Source organism: Capra hircus, chromosome 1 (genome assembly GCF_001704415.2).
Source record: "Capra hircus breed San Clemente chromosome 1, ASM170441v1, whole genome shotgun sequence".
Classification (NCBI taxonomy): Eukaryota; Metazoa; Chordata; class Mammalia; order Artiodactyla; family Bovidae; genus Capra; species Capra hircus.
The window spans coordinates 137,949,820-137,968,096 of NC_030808.1; the positions used below are offsets into that span (position 1 = coordinate 137,949,820).

Genomic DNA, 18,277 nt, shown 5'->3' on the forward strand with positions numbered 1-18,277 from the left:
TCCTAAGTGCCAGTCTTGTGTGGGAGATACAGAGAAATCCTGAGGAAAGAGCTACTTGGGTTCAGAGAATTTGGAGCTGAAAGGCTACTGTAAAAACACTGGAATCCTATTTGACCTTGATGCCAATTTCTCATGACACAAAGAAGGCCAAGACTGTATATGGAGAGATTTGTGCTGCAGTGGGGCTGAGGCACTCTCCCATGGTATACCAGATGGTCTGGGTGGGAGAATCTTGGGGAGGAGCAGGGACCCCTGTTCCTCAGGAGGCCTCTGCAGTCCCAAATAAATGCAAGCAATACTGCCCAGTCATCAATTTCTCTTTTACTGACCTAATAATCTGAGCTGCACATCAGGAAGCAGATGCCAACTTTTGCTCCCACCCCACAGCAGTCAGACTGAAGGCCTTTCATGAAAAAAGGAGTCCACCTTCCTTTTCCTGCTGGAGTGAGCAGTGATGGAGTAGCCTGTCTCCATGACCTGTCCTCCTTCTTGTTTGCCTATGCCCCACACTGTTCTCCCTGCTGGCCATGCTATAGAATTCTGGAAGCATTTGTTGGAAATGGAGCACATGGTGGGGGAAGAATATAGATCAAGTGTTGTCAACTGTTGGCTTATAGGTGTTAATCAGTCCACAAATATATTCTGAGACTTTTTTTTTAAGAATTAGACAATTTCATGAAAAATGTCAGATTTCTGGCTTCTCTGGAAAAACTGAAAGACCTGGCAATACTAAAATTAAAAGATCATACATAAAAGAATTAACCAGAGCTCAGGAGATGCAGTCCCCTTCAGATGGGGTATCAGTTCCAGGATGTGGGCAGGTGGGTGCCCACCTTCCTCACAGAACTGCTAAGCCTCTAGCCTGGAATTGAACCTGGACAACCACCAGTCCAGCTGCCCTGAGATGTATAAGCATACTCCCCAATCCCCCTAGGTAGCCTTGGCCCGGTGGGGCTGAGGATAGAGGTGTGCGGCTTACCTGGCTCCAGGCCTTCCTGACCTCATCCCTGACATCTGCCTGGTCCCCCTCCTAAAGCAACTTCTTCTAGCTGTTAGCTAAAGTTCTTATCCCCCTCCTGATCCATTCTGCCTGACAGCTAACTTCTTCCTGCTACCCTACCAGGCATCCCTTATGCATCCTCACTCTATTCCCCCAAAGCCATTCAGATACCCCTTTTCCATGCCTCATCTCCATGCCTCATCTCCCCTCTGCTCCAGACAGGCCCTGATGGTCTCAGCAACTCAGGTGCCCCCAGAGAATTTATGAGGTTACCATGACTTATTTCTTCAGGATAAAGTCTCAGTTTGCATTGAAACTGAGTCACAATCACCCCTGTCTTAGTTTGCACTCTCCAGGGACCTTGCAGCAAGGATTAGGAACCAAGCAGTTTATTTGAGAAGTAGAGAAAGCCTCAGTAGAGAGAGGGGAAATGGGAAGAAGTCAACATAGGGTTTTCTAACAAGTCATTACCAGCATGGACAGCCAAAGGCCAGATCCTGGGAGACAGTGCAGAGTACACACAGACCCCAAGGGATTAGAGGGCTGGGATACTGATTCATAGCCTCCTGTTAGCCCATGATGAAGAGCGATTCTCCAGGGACATTACTCTCAGGGGACATTAATTCCCCAACACTTTTTGCCTGTCACTTGGGTAAGCCACACCAGCTCTGGAAGCCCAAGGAAAATTTAAGGTAAATAAACCAGGTAAGATAACTGACAGTTGATTGAGTTGCCTGGAAGAGCCAAGGGCAAGGAAATGTGGGTAAGGCACCAACAGCATCAGCTCTGACCCCCACTGGGAAAAAATGGATTTTTACCACAATGACTTATTTTCTAGGCCCCAGAGAGTCAGTGCTTTGGGAAATAGCCTTTGAAATGGAAACCTCAGTAAAATTCCATGTGACCCAATAAAAATATCTAGATGCCAGGACACATCTCTTATTTTATCAAGTTTTAGAAACAAAAAAATAAGCCACATATTATTTAACCTTGTATTGTACATAGGTCCCACCAGGTAGAGGAATCTGTATTGGAAGTTTCCAAATTATGTTACTTTATTACTTTTCCAAATGCTAGAGTCTATTTTTACCTGTATGTATGTGAAAATCCTCCTGCCCAGCAGTTCTATATATTATGTTAGAATGAGTCGTAAATGTCAACAGCTTAGCTGGAGCCTTTGTAAGCATAGCCATCTCGAGCAGACAGCTTGGGTTATTGAGTTATCATTTTTTAATCACTTGGTCCAAATAGAACTCAGCCAAATCTAGCCTCTATTCTGAGGCCGCTTCTCTCTTGAAGCTATTTGGAGTTAACATTTTTCTGAAATCTTTCCTTGTATTTTTTTTCATATACCTTATTCTCCCTCCCCTGCCAGCATTTATCTGATTCTAGAAAATCTCCCTGTCACCTCAACTCCACAGGGAGCTTAGAATCCACCCTCCATCTCAGAGAGATTCTGTAAAGGCTTAAAATGGTTCTTGCAGCTTGACACAAAATGAATGTAATGAGCTTCTGTTTGCAGACTCTAACCCCAGTGCCCCCTGACTGGATTAATGTTGTCATTCTCCTGTCTTCCTTTTGTAAATTTTAATTGGTGTCCAGGTCTCTCATGACTTCGCCATCAACTTTAATGAAGACAACCCGGAATGTGCAGGTAAATCACGATGTGAAAGGGAGCCAGGGTCCCACAGCCCTTCCCTTCCCCTTTTCCCATCTTAGTGTCTCTCTCCTGATGCAGTGTGTCAGTGATGATTGTCCACAGCAGAGAATTAGGCTCCCTGGACCCAAATAACAAGAGAGCAGAGGCATAACACCTGGAAAAGACAGAATGCAGAAGAGGTCTTGAGCTTAGAGCAAGAATATCAATCCCAATTCTGGATTCCTCTGGCCAAAAAAAAAAAAAAAAAAACCTGAGGGTTTCCTCATCCATCACACGTTTGGGGAGCAGCTACTATGTGCCTGACATGCCTTGAGCTTATGAGAGAGGAAGGTACAATTCCTGCCCACAAAGACTTGAGCCTCTGGAGAGACGGCTGTATGTATACATCATTCACATAGCTGGCCTGGGATGGGTGTACTAGAGTCAACAGGGTGGTATGAAAACTAGAGAAACGTCAAAGCCTTGAGCATGGCCCTTAGAGCACGACACACCTGTGTGAATCCTGAGTCTGCAACAAACCTCTCTGAGCTTCAGTTTCTTCACCTGTAGAAATGATCGCTTTTAACGTGAACCTTTTAAGAGGATGAGATCTGACTAAAAGATTTCTCTCTGAGTTTTAAGCTGTAGGGTTGCAAAATATCCCCAGCATGAATCCCTTATATTTGAAAGTATGCAAAAGTTTTGGGAATACATAGGTTTGTAACTGCCATTTTTTTAACTGAGTCTAGAGTATTCTCCTTGTCAGAAAAAGGCTTGTTTGTATTCTGTAGGAAACACAATCATTCATTAATAAATTCTTTCCAAGCCAATTTCAAAAAATAACTAAAATGCATAAAGAGAATGATTTTAGTGGAATGGAGGCAGAAACACCAGCCCAGATGTGATGTTTTCTTTTTTATCTTAAGAACATAAATGTGCTGTTGATAAGGACTCTTTGAGGGAGGTTAATGCTTCGTGTGTATATGTGTGTATTCTTAAATATATTTCGAAGACTATTTAGCTATTGATCTTTGCCAATTTTACCTCAGGGATTCAAGGAGTTGTGGAAGCCTATCAGAGCTGCCTTCCCAAACTCCAGCTCTACGGCCCCACCAACATCGCTCCCATCATCCAGAAGGTGGCCAAGTCAGCATCAGAGGAGACCAACACCAAGGAGGCGTCGGTAAGGAGAGGGGTGGTCCACCTGCTAGTGCGCCTACCCTTCCTCCCCTGGATACTGGCCATAGCACCCGCCCCACTCTGACAAAGAATCTGCATTTTTACCTGCATGAGTTTGAATAAATGATTTAACCTTCCCTCCCCAGTCCTCAGTCTCCTCATCTGAAAAATGGGGATAATCATGCCCATCTCTGCTGAATTAACATGAGGTTTAGGGATGACGCAACTCAAATGTCTTCAACATTACCTGAACACAGGAGGCACTGAACAAGGGAAGCCTCTATACTCTCTGGAGTGTAAGTCCATGTCACAATGCTCAACTCATCTTCAGTCCCTGGGAAGGAAAAAAAAAAGAAAAACAAAACTAAGCTTAACTTCCAGGGTATCCAGACTACAGATGGAAGTGAAATAAAATGATGGGTTATTCTTCTACCTAGTAATCAAGTGAAGTAACACACAACATCATGGGGAAGATTTGTTTGAGGTCCTATTGGTGGTTTTCTTAAGAAAAATGCAAACCAAAGCTGAAAGACCAGAGTTTGGTTTTTTTCCTAATATGTGGTGTGCATGCTAAGTCACTTCAGTTGTGTCTGACTCTTTGTGACCTCATGAACTGTACCCTGCCAGACTCTGTGTGTCCATGGGATTCTCCAGGCAAGAATATTGGAATGGGTTGCCATGCCCTTCTCCAAGGGATCTTTCCAACCCAGGGATCAAATTTGTGTCTCTTACATCTCCTGCATAAGCAGGCGGGTTCTTTAACACTAGCACTACCTGGGAAGCGCCACCCAATTACATTAGAGTTACATATATTACCAAATATAATAATTTTTCTATGTATCTTTTTTCAATACCATCATTATGTGCCTCTTGAGAAACCTGTATGCAGGTCAGGAAGCAACAGTTAGAACTGGACATGGAACAACAGACTGGTTCCAAATAGGGAAAGGAGTCCATCAAGGCTGTATATTGTCACCTTGCTTATTTAACTTATATGCAGAGTATATCATGAGAAACGCTGGGCTGGAAGAAGCACAAGCTGGAATCAAGATTGCCGGGAGAAATATCAATAACCTCAAATATGCAGATGACACCACCCTTATGGCAGAAAGTAAAGACGAACTAAAGAGCGTCTTGATGAAAGTGAAAGAGGAGAGTAAAAAAGTTGGCTTAAAGCTCAACATTCAGAGAACTAAGATCATGGCATCTGGTCCCATCACTTCATGGGAAATAGATGGGGAAACAAAGGAAAGAGTGTCAGACTTTATTTTTCTGAGCTCCAAAATCACTGCAGATGGTGACTGAAGCCATGAAATTAAAAGACGCTTACTCATTGGAAGGGAAGTTATGACCAACCTAGACAGCATATTCAAAAGCAGAGACATTACTTTGCCAACAAAGGTCTGTCTAGTCAAGGCTATGGTTTTTCCTGTGGTCATGTATGGATGTGAGAGTTGGACCTTAAAGAAGGCTGACTTTTGAAGAATTGAAGCTTTTGAACTGTGGTGTTGGAGAAGACTCTTCCAACCAGTCCATCCTAAAGGAGATCAGTCCTGGGTGTTCATTGGTGGGACTGATGTTGAAGCAGAAACTCCAATACTTTGGCCACCTGATATGAAGAGCTGACTTATTTGAAAAGACCCTGATGCTGGGAAAGATTGAGGACAGGAGGAGAAGGGGATAACATCACCGACTCGATGGGCATGGGTTTGGGTGGACCCCGGGATTTGGTGATGGACAGGGAGGCCTGGCGTGCTGTGGTTCATGAGGTCACAAAGAGTCAGACACGACTGAGCAACTGAACTGAACTGAACTGAAATGTTTTTCAGATTTAGCAGAATATTGATGATGTCTGAAATTTTCTTTATGATTTTATCCTGGATTCCACAACACTAGATTTGCATAAAGAACATGATATGCTGCTGCCTCACCTTCTTACGTGAGCCCATCTTTCCCCCATGCTCTCTGCCTGTGTTCTCAGCATCCCTCACGTTACGATGGGCTGTACATATTCCCATCTCACAGTGGTGTCTGCTCTGTGCACTGCAGCACACACCTGCCAACTATCCAGGAACAGTGACCTCATACTTGCATTCCCTTTCTCTCCTTATCATCTACTTCTCTTTCTACTGAAGACTCATTCCTATTAGCAAATAAAACATGTTGTAATTTCTCTTGCTTAAGTTCAAAGCTCTCCCTTGACACCACTCTACCCTTTAGCTACTGTCCCTTATTTTACTCTTTTTGAGCAAAATTCACTGAAAGAACTGCCCATACTCACCATCTCCATCTCTCTTTCCACTGGTGCCTCTACCCATATCATCCAAACTATGCTCCTGACACCACTCTGAAGACCACACTTGTCAAAGTCAATAGCAGCTCCATCTTACCAAACCCAAGAGGCCTTGGAGAAATTCTGAATCCTCACAGATGCAAGGTTTAGGGATAGGGTTGGACAAGATCAGTATTTCATTTATTTTAACCCCCTTTAAATTACCAGAACCTCAAATTCTTCAAATAATATCTTGCTTAGAAACCAAACATATAGATTTTAAGAAAACAGACTGTTCTGACTGAATCTGGGCTAAGGGGTGGGGCCCACACTTAAGGGGCTTTATCCTTAAGAGGATCCAAGGCATCCCTAGGGCTCCATGGAGCCCAGTTTGAGAACTGAGTTATCTCAGCCTCTCTAGGGTACCAACACTCACAGGAGTAAAGAGAATCTGACATAGGTGTGCATTCTGGATTAACAGAAACCAGAATGAGGTTTTGGGCATCACTTACTCCTCCAGGGTCAGGTGGGTCTGCTCTGAAAGGACAGATCAGAAAACAGTACTGAAAGGATCTAATCCATATCTCATTCTTATATGCCAGGAACACTGATGCTTTCCCCCAGAGTTTCTGTTATCTTATTAACAGAGTGTGGTCCAGGGCCCCTTGTTATCACTGATTGCTAAGTGTCCTAACCTTGAACCTTATAGGCAAGTGGTGTCAGGAAGTCTGTGGCTATAGGATTTTTTCCCCAGTTGTATGAAACTCTTCTAAAAAGAAAAAATTCCCTCATTATTTAAACAGGACCTCAAGTACATTCAGACTATAATGTTTCACCCATGAGCATTTTCCTAGCCTGACTTTGGAATCAAGTGTTACTGCCAGCTTTATCGGAAATTTCCATCAGGGTTTCGATCCAGCAGTCTGCAGCCTATTACCTTTAGCTAGATTAAACCTGGAAGGATCAGGTCTAGAGTCTTGACAGTCTCTTCAGGCCAGAACTTCTTAACCCTTTTTGATCCATGGACACCATTAGCAGCTGGTAAAGCCCATGGACCCCCTCCTCAGAATGGCCTTTAAATGCACAGAATAAAACAAATGTTATAAAGTAAACCAATTATGTTGAAAAGCAGTTAGCTAAATATTTTCAAATGTGACATAGAAGCATCATAAATATAGCAATAAATTTAAATTGTGAGAATTAGTGCCTGGCCTAATAATTCTCTTATTTCTAAGTAATGTTGAATGTAAATGATACACTGTTTTATAACAGGAACATATTATGTGATTTCTATTGGTGACTCAGTACAAGTACAGTTAAAACCAATTCTATTTGTTGATTATACTCAGAATTGAAAAATGATACATTTTTAGTTAAAGGTAAGTGAAAACACAACTTTAATTTACCCCAACTGTGCAGATGGCCTGAAATTATTTCAGTTCAACAGTCTGCAAGCCCAGGCTAAGAATCCCCCCTCTACCTCTTGAACCTCCCTCCCATTTCCCTCACCATCCCACCTCTCTAGGTTGTTACATATGTATACCTATGGCTGCTTCGTCCTGATGTTTGGCAGAAACAAACAAACAAAAAAATCTGTAAAGCAATTATCCTTCAATTAAAAAAAATAAATTTAAAAAAACAAAGTCGAGGCAAATGAGAGAGAAGTAAAGAATGAATAGGCTCCAGTTTCCACAGTCTTTTGGACTCTGTGGGAGAGGGAGAGGGTGGGATGATTTGGGAGAATGGCATTAAAACATATACAATATCATATATGAAACGAATCGCCAGTCCAGGTTTGATGCATGATACTGGATGCTTGGGGCTGGTGCACTGAGACAACCCAGAGGGATGGTACGGGGAGGGAGGAGGGAGGAGGGTTCAGGATGGAGAACACGTGTATACCTGTGGTGGATTCATGTTGATGTATGGCAAAACCAATACAATATTATAAAGTAATTAACCTCCAATTAAAATTTAAAAATTTATATTTTAAAAAAGAATGAATAAAAATTACTGGAAAGAAAAAAAGAATCCCTGCTCTAAATGAAAAGCCAGTAACATTCTGCAACCTGTTTCTCAGTTAGTGAATAATGGCTTCTACAGTTTTAAATGGTTGAAAAAAAATCAAAAGGAGAATCATATTTCATGGCACACAAAAGTTATATGACATTCAAACTTGTGTCCCTCAATAAAGTTTTATTGGAACACAGCCATGCACATTCCTATTAAGTAATATTTATGGCTATTTTCATTCTAACAGGCAGAGTTAGGTCATTGCCACAGACACCATTATGGCCCACATAGCCTAAAGTATTTATCATAGCCCCTTTACAGAAAATACTTTCCCAACACCCTATCTAGACAATGACAACTATAAATTCCTCAATATGGTGGTGTGATTGTCAGGTTGTTTGCTCCTGGAGGTATTGTAGGGGATAGGTAGGGGAGATCCATGCCCTGAACCATGAAGATCAGACCAGACAGGAGTTAGGGGAGGGCGAGGAGTGAATGGTGGGGGTGCAGAAGTGTGATTCACTCACAAGGCCACCTGCTCAGGAATCAGGAGGAGGCTCCAACCAGATTTGGTGCCTGTTATAGCCTCCAAGGCACACCCTGCAAAGAGTCATTTATGACTCTGGTATTTTCTGCATCACATCCATCCATCCCTAAGCCACCAAGTTGCCTCCTTTGGCTTCTTCTCCCTGCACCTCCGTAGCTCCTCCATCACTTTCTCTGATTAAAACCTTCCTCCAAACTCCCAGGCCACTTTCTCTGTAAATGTATAAGACTCCAAAAGCATAGGTATGGATGAAAATTGATAATTCAAATGAATTTAAAAATTGTTCAGTTAGAACTAGGGGTGGGTAATTAGCAGACATGGAACAGAATTTGCCTCTGTATTAAACTGTATGAAAAGCATTAAGGACACGTGTCTGTCTTCATCATAGTATGAATCTCTCTTCTCTCCAGCTGTATTTTGACTGCGTTGTTTTGTTTAAAATATTTTTTTCAGGCTCACAGAGAAAAATGAGAACTCTTTAGCACTACCAGCCCTATATGCAACCTTTTAAGTGTGATTCTCAAAACCAGATGTGTTCAACATGTGATTTTCTATCTAGCCTTCCTCCTTTGAAATGTGGCAACTTGGAGTGGTTTCACCATCCCACATTTATTCCCTGTAGATGAGTATATTGCAAAGTTTACATTAAAAGTTCTTTAGAGTTTGGTGTGAGCAGCATCTCAGTAACCTCATTCCTGAATCCCTTCTCATCCGAGATGCTGTCATGATGCCTCTAATAACTAAGGACAGTGAGGTCCTCCCTGAACTTTCCCTCTTCAGACCCCATAGCCCTTCCCTAGCCCTCCCTGTACTGATGAGTATGGAGCCTCCTGTCCAGTCTCCGTCTCAGATGAGACTCCTACAAGCCTGTTCAGCCATAATTTAGAGTAGGAAGAGCCTTCTGCCCCCATCCTTGGAGAAGGGCAGCCACCTGCAGGCCACTCACCAGTCCAGGGCACACGATCTAAAGAAGGAGAGCCCACAATCCTCACCTCTCCTAGGGCTTTAGTGCAGTGCCATCCTCTGACTTCCCTGGTGGCTCAGGGTAAAGTGTCAGTAGGTAAAGTGTCTGCCTACAGTGAGGGAGATCCGAGTTCAATTCCTGGGTCGGGAAGGTCCCCTGGAGAAGGGAATGGCAACCCACTTCAGTATTCTTGTTTGGGGCTTCCCTGGTGGCTCAGATGGTAAAGCATCTGCCTATAGTGTGGGAGACCTGGGTTCCATCCCTGGGTTGGGAAGATCCCCTGGAGAATGAAATGGCAACCCACTCCAATATTCTTGCCTGGAAAATTCCATGGACTGAGGAGCCGGGTAGGCTACAGTCTATGGGGTTGCAAAGAGTCAGACACAACTGAGTGACTTCATGTTCATGTTCATCCTCTAGAAATAGAGTGGGAGGTGTGCAGAAATTTTTAATTCTCCAGTAGTCACAGTTTAAAGCTGCAGAGAAATAGGAAAATTCATTTTAATAACATTTTATTTAACCCAGCATAACTAAAACCATCATCTTAAGAGGTACTCCATATAAAAATTATTAATAAAGTATTTTAAGTTATTTTTTGTACTAAGTCTTCAAAATCTAATGTGTACTTTATCCTTATATCATCTCAATTTGGATGCTAAATATCATCAAAAATACTTGATCCTTATAAAGATTCAATAAATTGATAATTGAGAAAGTAGATTCACATATTTTTAAATTTATTTTTTAATTGAAGGATAATTGCTTTACAGAATTTTGTTGTTTTCTGTCAAACATCAACAAGAATCAGCCATAGGTATACATATGTCCCCTAGATTCACATATTTATAGTTGTGCAAATATACTTAAAAGATTTCCAGTAAATCAATCAGGTATCCATTTTTTAAGTTAAATTTAAATTTATTTGAATGAGATAAAATGTAAAATTCTGTTTCTCCATTGCTTTCACGGCATTTCAAGGCCTCAGTAGTCACATGGAGCTGGTGGCTAAATTAGGCAGCTCCACTTTAGATTTGCAAATCTCCAAGCTGAAGAGGACGCTATGAATGATCCAGCTCCACCACTCACGTGAGAGATGAAAAGGGTGAGACCCAGAGGATTCAGGGGAAAATTCCCACCATTTCAGAGAACGAGGCTTTGAAACCAGCCCCTGACTCCTCTACTATTCTGTCTATACCCTGTGCTTTATCAACATCACTAAGGTGATTATTTGGATTTGGATTATTTGGATTACTTGCAATTACTGAGCCGGCCTTTAAGTTCCATTCATCCTGTCTTTGGTGTTTAGGGCTGTAAACTCAGGCATTCAGGAAAAGTTTGTCATCACTTTTGCTGTGGTCAGTGTGTACTGGAGCCACCTGAGTGTGTAACTGGCTTTGTCCTTGTCTCCCCCACCTCTCTGTCCCCATTGTCTCCTGATGTCTGACCTATGGCAGCAATACTTCATCCTGCTGATCCTGACTGACGGGGTCATCACAGACATGGCCGACACGCGGGAGGCCATCGTCCATGCCTCCCACCTCCCCATGTCAGTCATCATCGTGGGAGTAGGCAACGCAGACTTCAGCGACATGCAGATGCTGGACGGTGATGATGGGATTCTGAGATCACCCAAGGGAGAGCCTGTCCTCCGTGACATCGTCCAGTTCGTGCCCTTCAGGAACTTCAAACACGTACGCATATTTTGGGGGCTTACCTTGGGAAAGCAGAAACCCCCCATTTTTCCACCAGTGCTGGTAGTGAAGCAATGCCAGCCATACCTGCCTGGGCCAGGCCACCTCCCAGTTAGGACATGAAAGCTTTACTCATTGGAGAAAGAAGTATGCCCTGAGTTATGGATGAGGAGTCATGCTAACTATGTAGCCAACCTTTCATTGGAACTTGGCCTCATCTACATAATTTAGGGTCTTCAGTGTACCCAAGGCTGGCATATACAGCTGGACAGATTGTTTCCTGCTCAAGAGAAGTAGAAAGAGGAGCTGTAGTTTCCTGCATGGCTGAAGTAGAAAGAGGAGCTGAAATGCAGCCTCAATTCTCCTTGTCAAGCCATGTGCTCTGGCAGAGGCCTGTGTTTGCCTTGGCAAAGTATGTTTACAAAGTGATAGAACCCTAAATCCTCTATAAATATATAGTAAGCATCATCAAAGATTTATTTAATTCAGTAATGAAAGAACCAGCGAAATGACAAAGTTAGTTTAAAGGATAATATTAAACAGTTGATTGTGATCAGTAGGGGAAAATGCTGGAATCAGTTTGCCAAGGTAGACTCAAAACTGGTTTATGACCAACGGGTTAAAAAAGAAATTTTTTTCTCTGACTCACACGAAGTTTCCCTCTGGGTTGGTAGTGGCCCTAAAGAGCCCTGCTGTGTTATAGAGTCCCTGTGTTCTTTCATTCCACGCCCATTGTGAAAGCTGCCACAAGTGTGGGCAGTAAGCCTGGGGGAAGGGTACCTCTGCTACTGTAGCCTATCTTCAACTTGCCCAAGGGGAGGTTTCAAGCCCCCAAGGTGTCTGCCCAGGACAGCAAGGAGGGGCATCTTTGTCAAGTCGGGGTGTGCTGGAGCTGAAGCCCCTACAGTTGTGTCCATCAGTGAAGCTAGTTGCTAGGGTAATGCCCAAGGTGGGAGAAGGTATTCTTCCAGACTGTAATGTCCTGCCCCATCTTGACAGCTGACACAATTACCACAGGAGTGACCACCACCCACAATATTGCCTGAGTGATGAGGGGTTCAAGAGTTTCCCCAAACCACCCTCTCCCTACCCGCTGCAAACACACATATACACATATGCCTCTTTGCCATGTAAGGCTGCAGCCTACGCTCCAACCCCTGCTCTCCCTCACACACTTACAGACTGCCAGCTGTGTGCTTGCACTGGTACCACAGTGAGATGAGGAGCCAGGGGCCCAACCTCCTCCGGGAATTTACCGGAGAATTGCCCAGTTGGAACACAGGTGTCCACCTAAGTGATCTGTGGGTGGTTGAGGAGGGCTACTCCGTCACTACAAAACTTCAGAGATGTGGCCAGAATTGCGACATGAAGAAGGCAGACCTTGGTGGGGTGACGGGAGGGGATGAGGGACACTTGCAATAAGGAAGTGCCTAATGGGGCCAGGAAAGAGGGTGGGCTGGCTGTCCCTCTGCCCCAGGGTCCTAGCTTCCTGTGGACCACAGAGCAGAGCAACAGGAGCTCAACACCCACCTCATCTTCCTGAATTTCAAGTTAGATTCTGAGAACCATTTCATTATCCAAACTAATCTACTCTGAATTCAATAAACCATAAATAAAGCACAAGATGAGGTGCTGATATCATTTCATACAGCCAGGAACCTGTGAACTGCCTCTCGTTTTCTGCTCTGCAAAGTAACCCAGACCTTCAGACAGGCAGAGGCTGTGGGCTGTGTGACTCAAGGCAATTTACTTAACCTCTCTGTGTCACAGACTTTCATTTGTAAAATGGGGTAAAAGACACACAGTTTGGAAGATTAGAAGGGCCTATATAAAGCTCAGCACAGTGCCTGATGCATGTAGGTGGTTAATAAATGCAGCTGTTATTACTGTTGTTGCCAGCTACTTTCCTATTTTTTTTTCCTTTGCCCAACCTGAGGACCTCCAAGCAGTCTTTGCTCACCAGAACCACCAGTACAGGTGTGCAAAGGGCAGGAGAATCATTGGGAGCTGTGCCATCCAACACAGTAGCAAAGGGCCACAAGTGGTTATTTAAATTTAAATTCATTAAAATTAAAAAGTTGGTTTTTTAGTCACACTAGCCATATCACAGGGGCTCAGAGACACCATGTGTCTGGTGACTACCACATTGGACAGCATAGATACAGAATACTTTTATCACCCAAGCAAGTTCTATTTGACACACTGGTCAGGAATATTTTTGGCTTAACATAACAGCAAACCCATATCACCGTGGATCACATGAGTTATTCTTAACCAAGGATGATTTTTCTCCCCAGAAAAATTTGGCAATGGCTAGAAACATTTTTGATGGCTACTTGCATCCAGGAGGTAGAGGCCAGAGAGACTTGTAAGCATTCTATGATACAGAGGAATAGTCCCTACATGAAGAATAATCAAACATATCTAGTATAGTAAAATAGAAATTGTGTCCAAATTGATTATATAAGTACAAATATACTTTTCTTTTCTCATGTAGCTAAATGTTAGGGGCCAGGGGCTACTGGCTAGTTTTTTCAGTGGTTCAATAGTGTCAGTACCACTTAGAGATTCTTTTTGCTATTCCCTCATAATGATAAAATGGTTGCCAAAGCTCTAGAAATCACATTCTTGTTCAAGATAGAAAGGAAGGGGAAAGAGATATAGAACTGATGATGTCTGTTGAAGAGCTTTCCAAGAAACAGCCCCCAGGAAACTTCACCTGGGTCTCAAATAATGAAATTGGGTCATATGGCATCCCTACATGCCAGGAAGACTGGGAAATCAAGTCTTTATCTTTCTAACATTTGTGTGAGCAACAACCAGAGAGAAAAGGGAGAAAAGGACTCTTGTGTTTTCCCCAGTGTACAAGCTGGCCATGATCTAACACACTTGAGCAGTTATTTATAAAATAAATATGGCCAACATACTGACATCTTCAAAATGTGAGCAGTCACTTTAGAAGCACAGTATTTTCAGATTGTTTTTGAAATTTTTAAGATCTCTTGCATTTTGAACCACCCAGAATATTTGAGGTAGAATGAATTCCTATTCTCTGCTTTCCTGTCTCAAAACATCAGGGCTCAGCAAAGTCGAATGGCTGAGTGACAAGGAAGACAAGAGCTAGAAACCTCGTCACCTGGCGTTTAGGCCAGCCCTCTTTCCTTCAGGATTTTTCCCGAGGGACCTCAAACATTGCACTCTGCCTCAAGTTCTCAACCTCTGCAGTAACTGCTAACAGTGAAATTCAGGCAATCTTACTTGCCCAGGGGCTGGGCAGTTAATAGTGAGTGCCAGGGTCAGAGGTCAAGCCCAGCTCTTGAATCCAGAGTCCATGCAAAATGTCAGCCTCCACCTTCCTCTGCCCCAAGGCTTAGAGTCTATAATGCTGATAGAAGAAAGGCTATATAAACTAGCTCAGTATTCAGTATATTCCATCGCTCAGCCACAAGTTCATTTTCCAGGTAAATGCACAGCCAATCCTGCATCCCTAATACACACTTCCTTCAGAGCCCCATCAGATGACTCACTATCCCTAGAACGATCAAACGCCAGTCCTCTCCTTCTCCTTGTTTCAAAACATACCCAACGTAAATGCCATCTCTTCTTGGAAGCCTACTGTGATCTCCTAGATGACTTACGCTCTTGATTTTCTGTGCTCTGGTCACACAGTGTTTGTGACTCCCTAGGGCACTGCTTCTCAAATTTCAATATGCATAGGAGTCACCTAGGCATTGACGTAAAACACAGATTATGATTCATTAGCTCTGGGATGGGTTTAAGGATCTTAGTTTCTAATAAGTTCACTTGTGGTGTGATCTGCTGCTCTGTGGTGTGGATCGTGTTCTGCCTCATGGGAGGGTTCATTTCGGCCTCACCAGGCTCCCCTCACACAACTGTGTGTGTGTGTGGGGGGAGGGGTGGGTGGGTGTGTGTTAGTCGCTCAGTTGTGTCTGACTCTTTGTTACCCCATGGACTGTAACCTACCAGACTCCTCTGTCTATGGAATTCTCCAAGCAAGAATACTGGAGTGGGTTTCTATTTCCTCCTCCAGAGGATCTTCCCAAACCCAGGGATCAAACCTGCATCTCCTACATTGTTATCAGATTCTTTAACATCTAAGCCACCAAAAAGGGAGAAGGCAATGGCAACCCACTCTAGTACTCTTGCCTAGAGAATCCCATGGATGGAGGAGCCTGGTGGGCTACAGTCCATGGGGTCACGAAGAGTCAGACACGACTGAGTGACTTCACTTTCACTTTTCTCTTTCATGCATTGGAGAAGGAAATGGCAGCCCACTCCAGTGTTCTTGCCTGGAGAATCCCAGGGAAGGGAGCCTGGTGGGCTGCCGTCTATGGGGTTGCACAGAGTTGGACACGACTGTCTCGACTTAGCAGCAGCAGCAAGCCACCAAGGAAGCCTTTCACATGACTGTAACTTTCCTAATGGCAAGAATCACAGACACTATCAACACTCCCAGAGTGCCTGGAACATAAATAGGTGTCTGGATTTGAATGTAATTCAAACACAAAACTGCAAGGCAGTTCTTCCTATCATCCAATGTTCACCCATCCTCAGATGTGAATAGTTCTATATTTTGAGACAGATATAAAAAAAAGAAAAAACATAGTTATGAAATTAAAAGCTCACTTTCCAACAATCTGATAACTCTTGCTTGGAGTAGATGCTGACAAGTGCAGAATGAATGATGAATAAATGAATAAGTGAATGAACCCCCTGTTCAGAGCAGGATTCAAGTGTTTAGCTGATTTGGGTCAGATTAGTTCAACCAGGTGCCAGAGTCATGCTGATTTCTTCTTTCCTGCAGGCATCTCCAGCTGCCCTAGCAAAGAGCGTGTTGGCTGAAGTCCCAAACCAAGTCGTGGACTATTACAATGGCAAAGGGATTAAGCCAAAATGTTCATCAGAAATGTATGAATCTTCCCGGACACTGGCTCCATGAACTGTACACACTTTTACTGAGTTCTCAGATACTATTCCTGCTAATATTTAATACTTCTATTACTCCTGTACTTAAAAAGACATACAAATACACATTTAAAAATAGCACGTTTGGTGATTTTTAACTAACTGACAATTTTTTTTGCATGTGTAGCCCTGAGGCCTGGATCCATTAATCCCTTGTATTGTTAAAGACTTTTTACAAAGAAACACAGATAATTATAACTTACTCTTTACATTACAGCATGTTGCCTTGAAATAAAAAGTTATCTGTATCTGTTTTTTATACAGGTTTGTTGAAATTTTGCTAAATTTCTTATTATCTTTACACTGTAAAGCATTTTGAAACATTTCTTGAATGTTGATAGCCAAAACATATTTGGTTTTATCTGCTACAGGATGAGAGACTTTTTAAAATGGCAGATGCATGGACTGTATTTTGCATGTTTAAAATAAAAAAAAAAAACAACATACCTTTTTTTGCAGTTGTCATCTATAATTCCTCCCTGCTGGGAATGGTGTCTCCCCTGAAGAAGAGGTTTATCCAGCTAGAGGTGATCTTCTTAAAGTGGGGCTGGGGCACCGAGTCCAGCACTTCTTAGACTTCCTTGTGTATAGAGTTCACCAGAGGATCTTGTTAAAATTTAGACTAATGCAATAGGTCTGTGCGAGCCCAAGATCCAAGCAGCTATCACAGAATCCCAGGTGATGCCAATTCAGGCCCCATGTTTATGTCAGTCCTTAGGTGTGACCTCAAAGAGTCTTCAATAGACCCATGACAGTGGAGACTTGTCCACAGAAAATGGCCATGTGGTGTGGCTCCTCAGAGAGGTGGCCCACCAGACTGATCTTTACACTTAGCTTGGGCTTCTTTGTGCTTCTTATCACTCCTGAGAGCAAATTCATCAACACAAAGGCTTGGGACTGTTTTGGGTAGAGGTGTTTTGTTTTGATATAAACTCGCCACTCTTGAACCCAAAGAATGAAGGTTTCACTTGTATAATCTTCTTACAGAGAAATGGGCAAGCTTTTTGCAAGTATTAAACGCCCTAGGTGGAGCCTACTTTTGTTCAGAGATACAAGAAGGTAAACAACAAGGCACAATAGATCTGTTTGTTGTTTGGTAAGGGGGGAAGTATTTGTGCAAATCAAGTACCTTGTATGATTTCCAGTATTATAAATATAGATCTTAACCTTACAAATATTTGTTAGCCAAAAGCATATTTGGGAATGATGGTAAATATATGACTGAAAAAAATCATAAATATTGATTATGAATAAATTGGGTACTTACAGAATTTTTTCCAAGAGTTATAGTCTTGTTTCTCTTTTTAAGGCCATTTTTGAACAGTGATTTATTCCATGTATGTTACTTGGTCTCAGGTTAGGAATAAATCTTTCAACAGTCCTATAGAAACATGTGTATCTTTGTTTATAACAGACAGGGAATTAAAATACTTAGACCCTGTTCACCAGAAATAGCTGATGGTTGTTTCTAACCCAAAACAAGGACATGAGCTTCCATGTCTATGTGCCAGGAACATAGTAAGCAATAGATTTAATGAATAAAAAACTATTCATTAGACTGATGCTTAAAGAATAAATAGAATACTAATCAACCGGGTAAATGCATGAAAGAACAAATGAATGGACTTATTAATATGCCTCATGAGCAACATCAAATCCACTATAGATTTTTTTTTAAATTTTATTGAAATATAGTTGATTTACAATATTGTGTTAGCTTCAGGTATACAGCAAAGTGATATAGCTTTTTAGATTCTTTCCCATTATAGAGTATTTCAAGATATTGAGTATAGCTCCTCTGTGCTATAGAGTAGGTCCTTGCTCATTATCTATTTTTTATATAGGAGTGTGCGTGTTCTAGTCCCAAACTCCTAATTTATCTCTCCATTCCTCCCTTTCTCCTTTGGCAATCATAAGTTTGCTTTCCATGTCTGTGAGTCTGTTTATCTGTCTTGTAAATAAGTTCATTTGTATGATTTTCTAGAT

The 18,277-nt window shown here is 42.5% G+C and overlaps 1 protein-coding gene across 1 annotated transcript in view; it reads left to right on the plus strand.

Annotated features, from left to right (window-relative positions):
• CPNE4 (copine 4) overlaps positions 1 to 16,739 on the plus strand; it is a 649,396-nt gene extending 632,657 nt beyond the window's left edge. The window contains exons 13-16 of the mRNA XM_018051359.1: positions 2,603 to 2,654; positions 3,689 to 3,822; positions 11,069 to 11,305; positions 16,131 to 16,739. Coding sequence (XP_017906848.1) covers positions 2,603 to 2,654; positions 3,689 to 3,822; positions 11,069 to 11,305; positions 16,131 to 16,265 — 558 coding nt within the window. The 3' untranslated portion in view covers positions 16,266 to 16,739. The remainder of the gene's footprint in view (positions 1 to 2,602; positions 2,655 to 3,688; positions 3,823 to 11,068; positions 11,306 to 16,130) is intronic.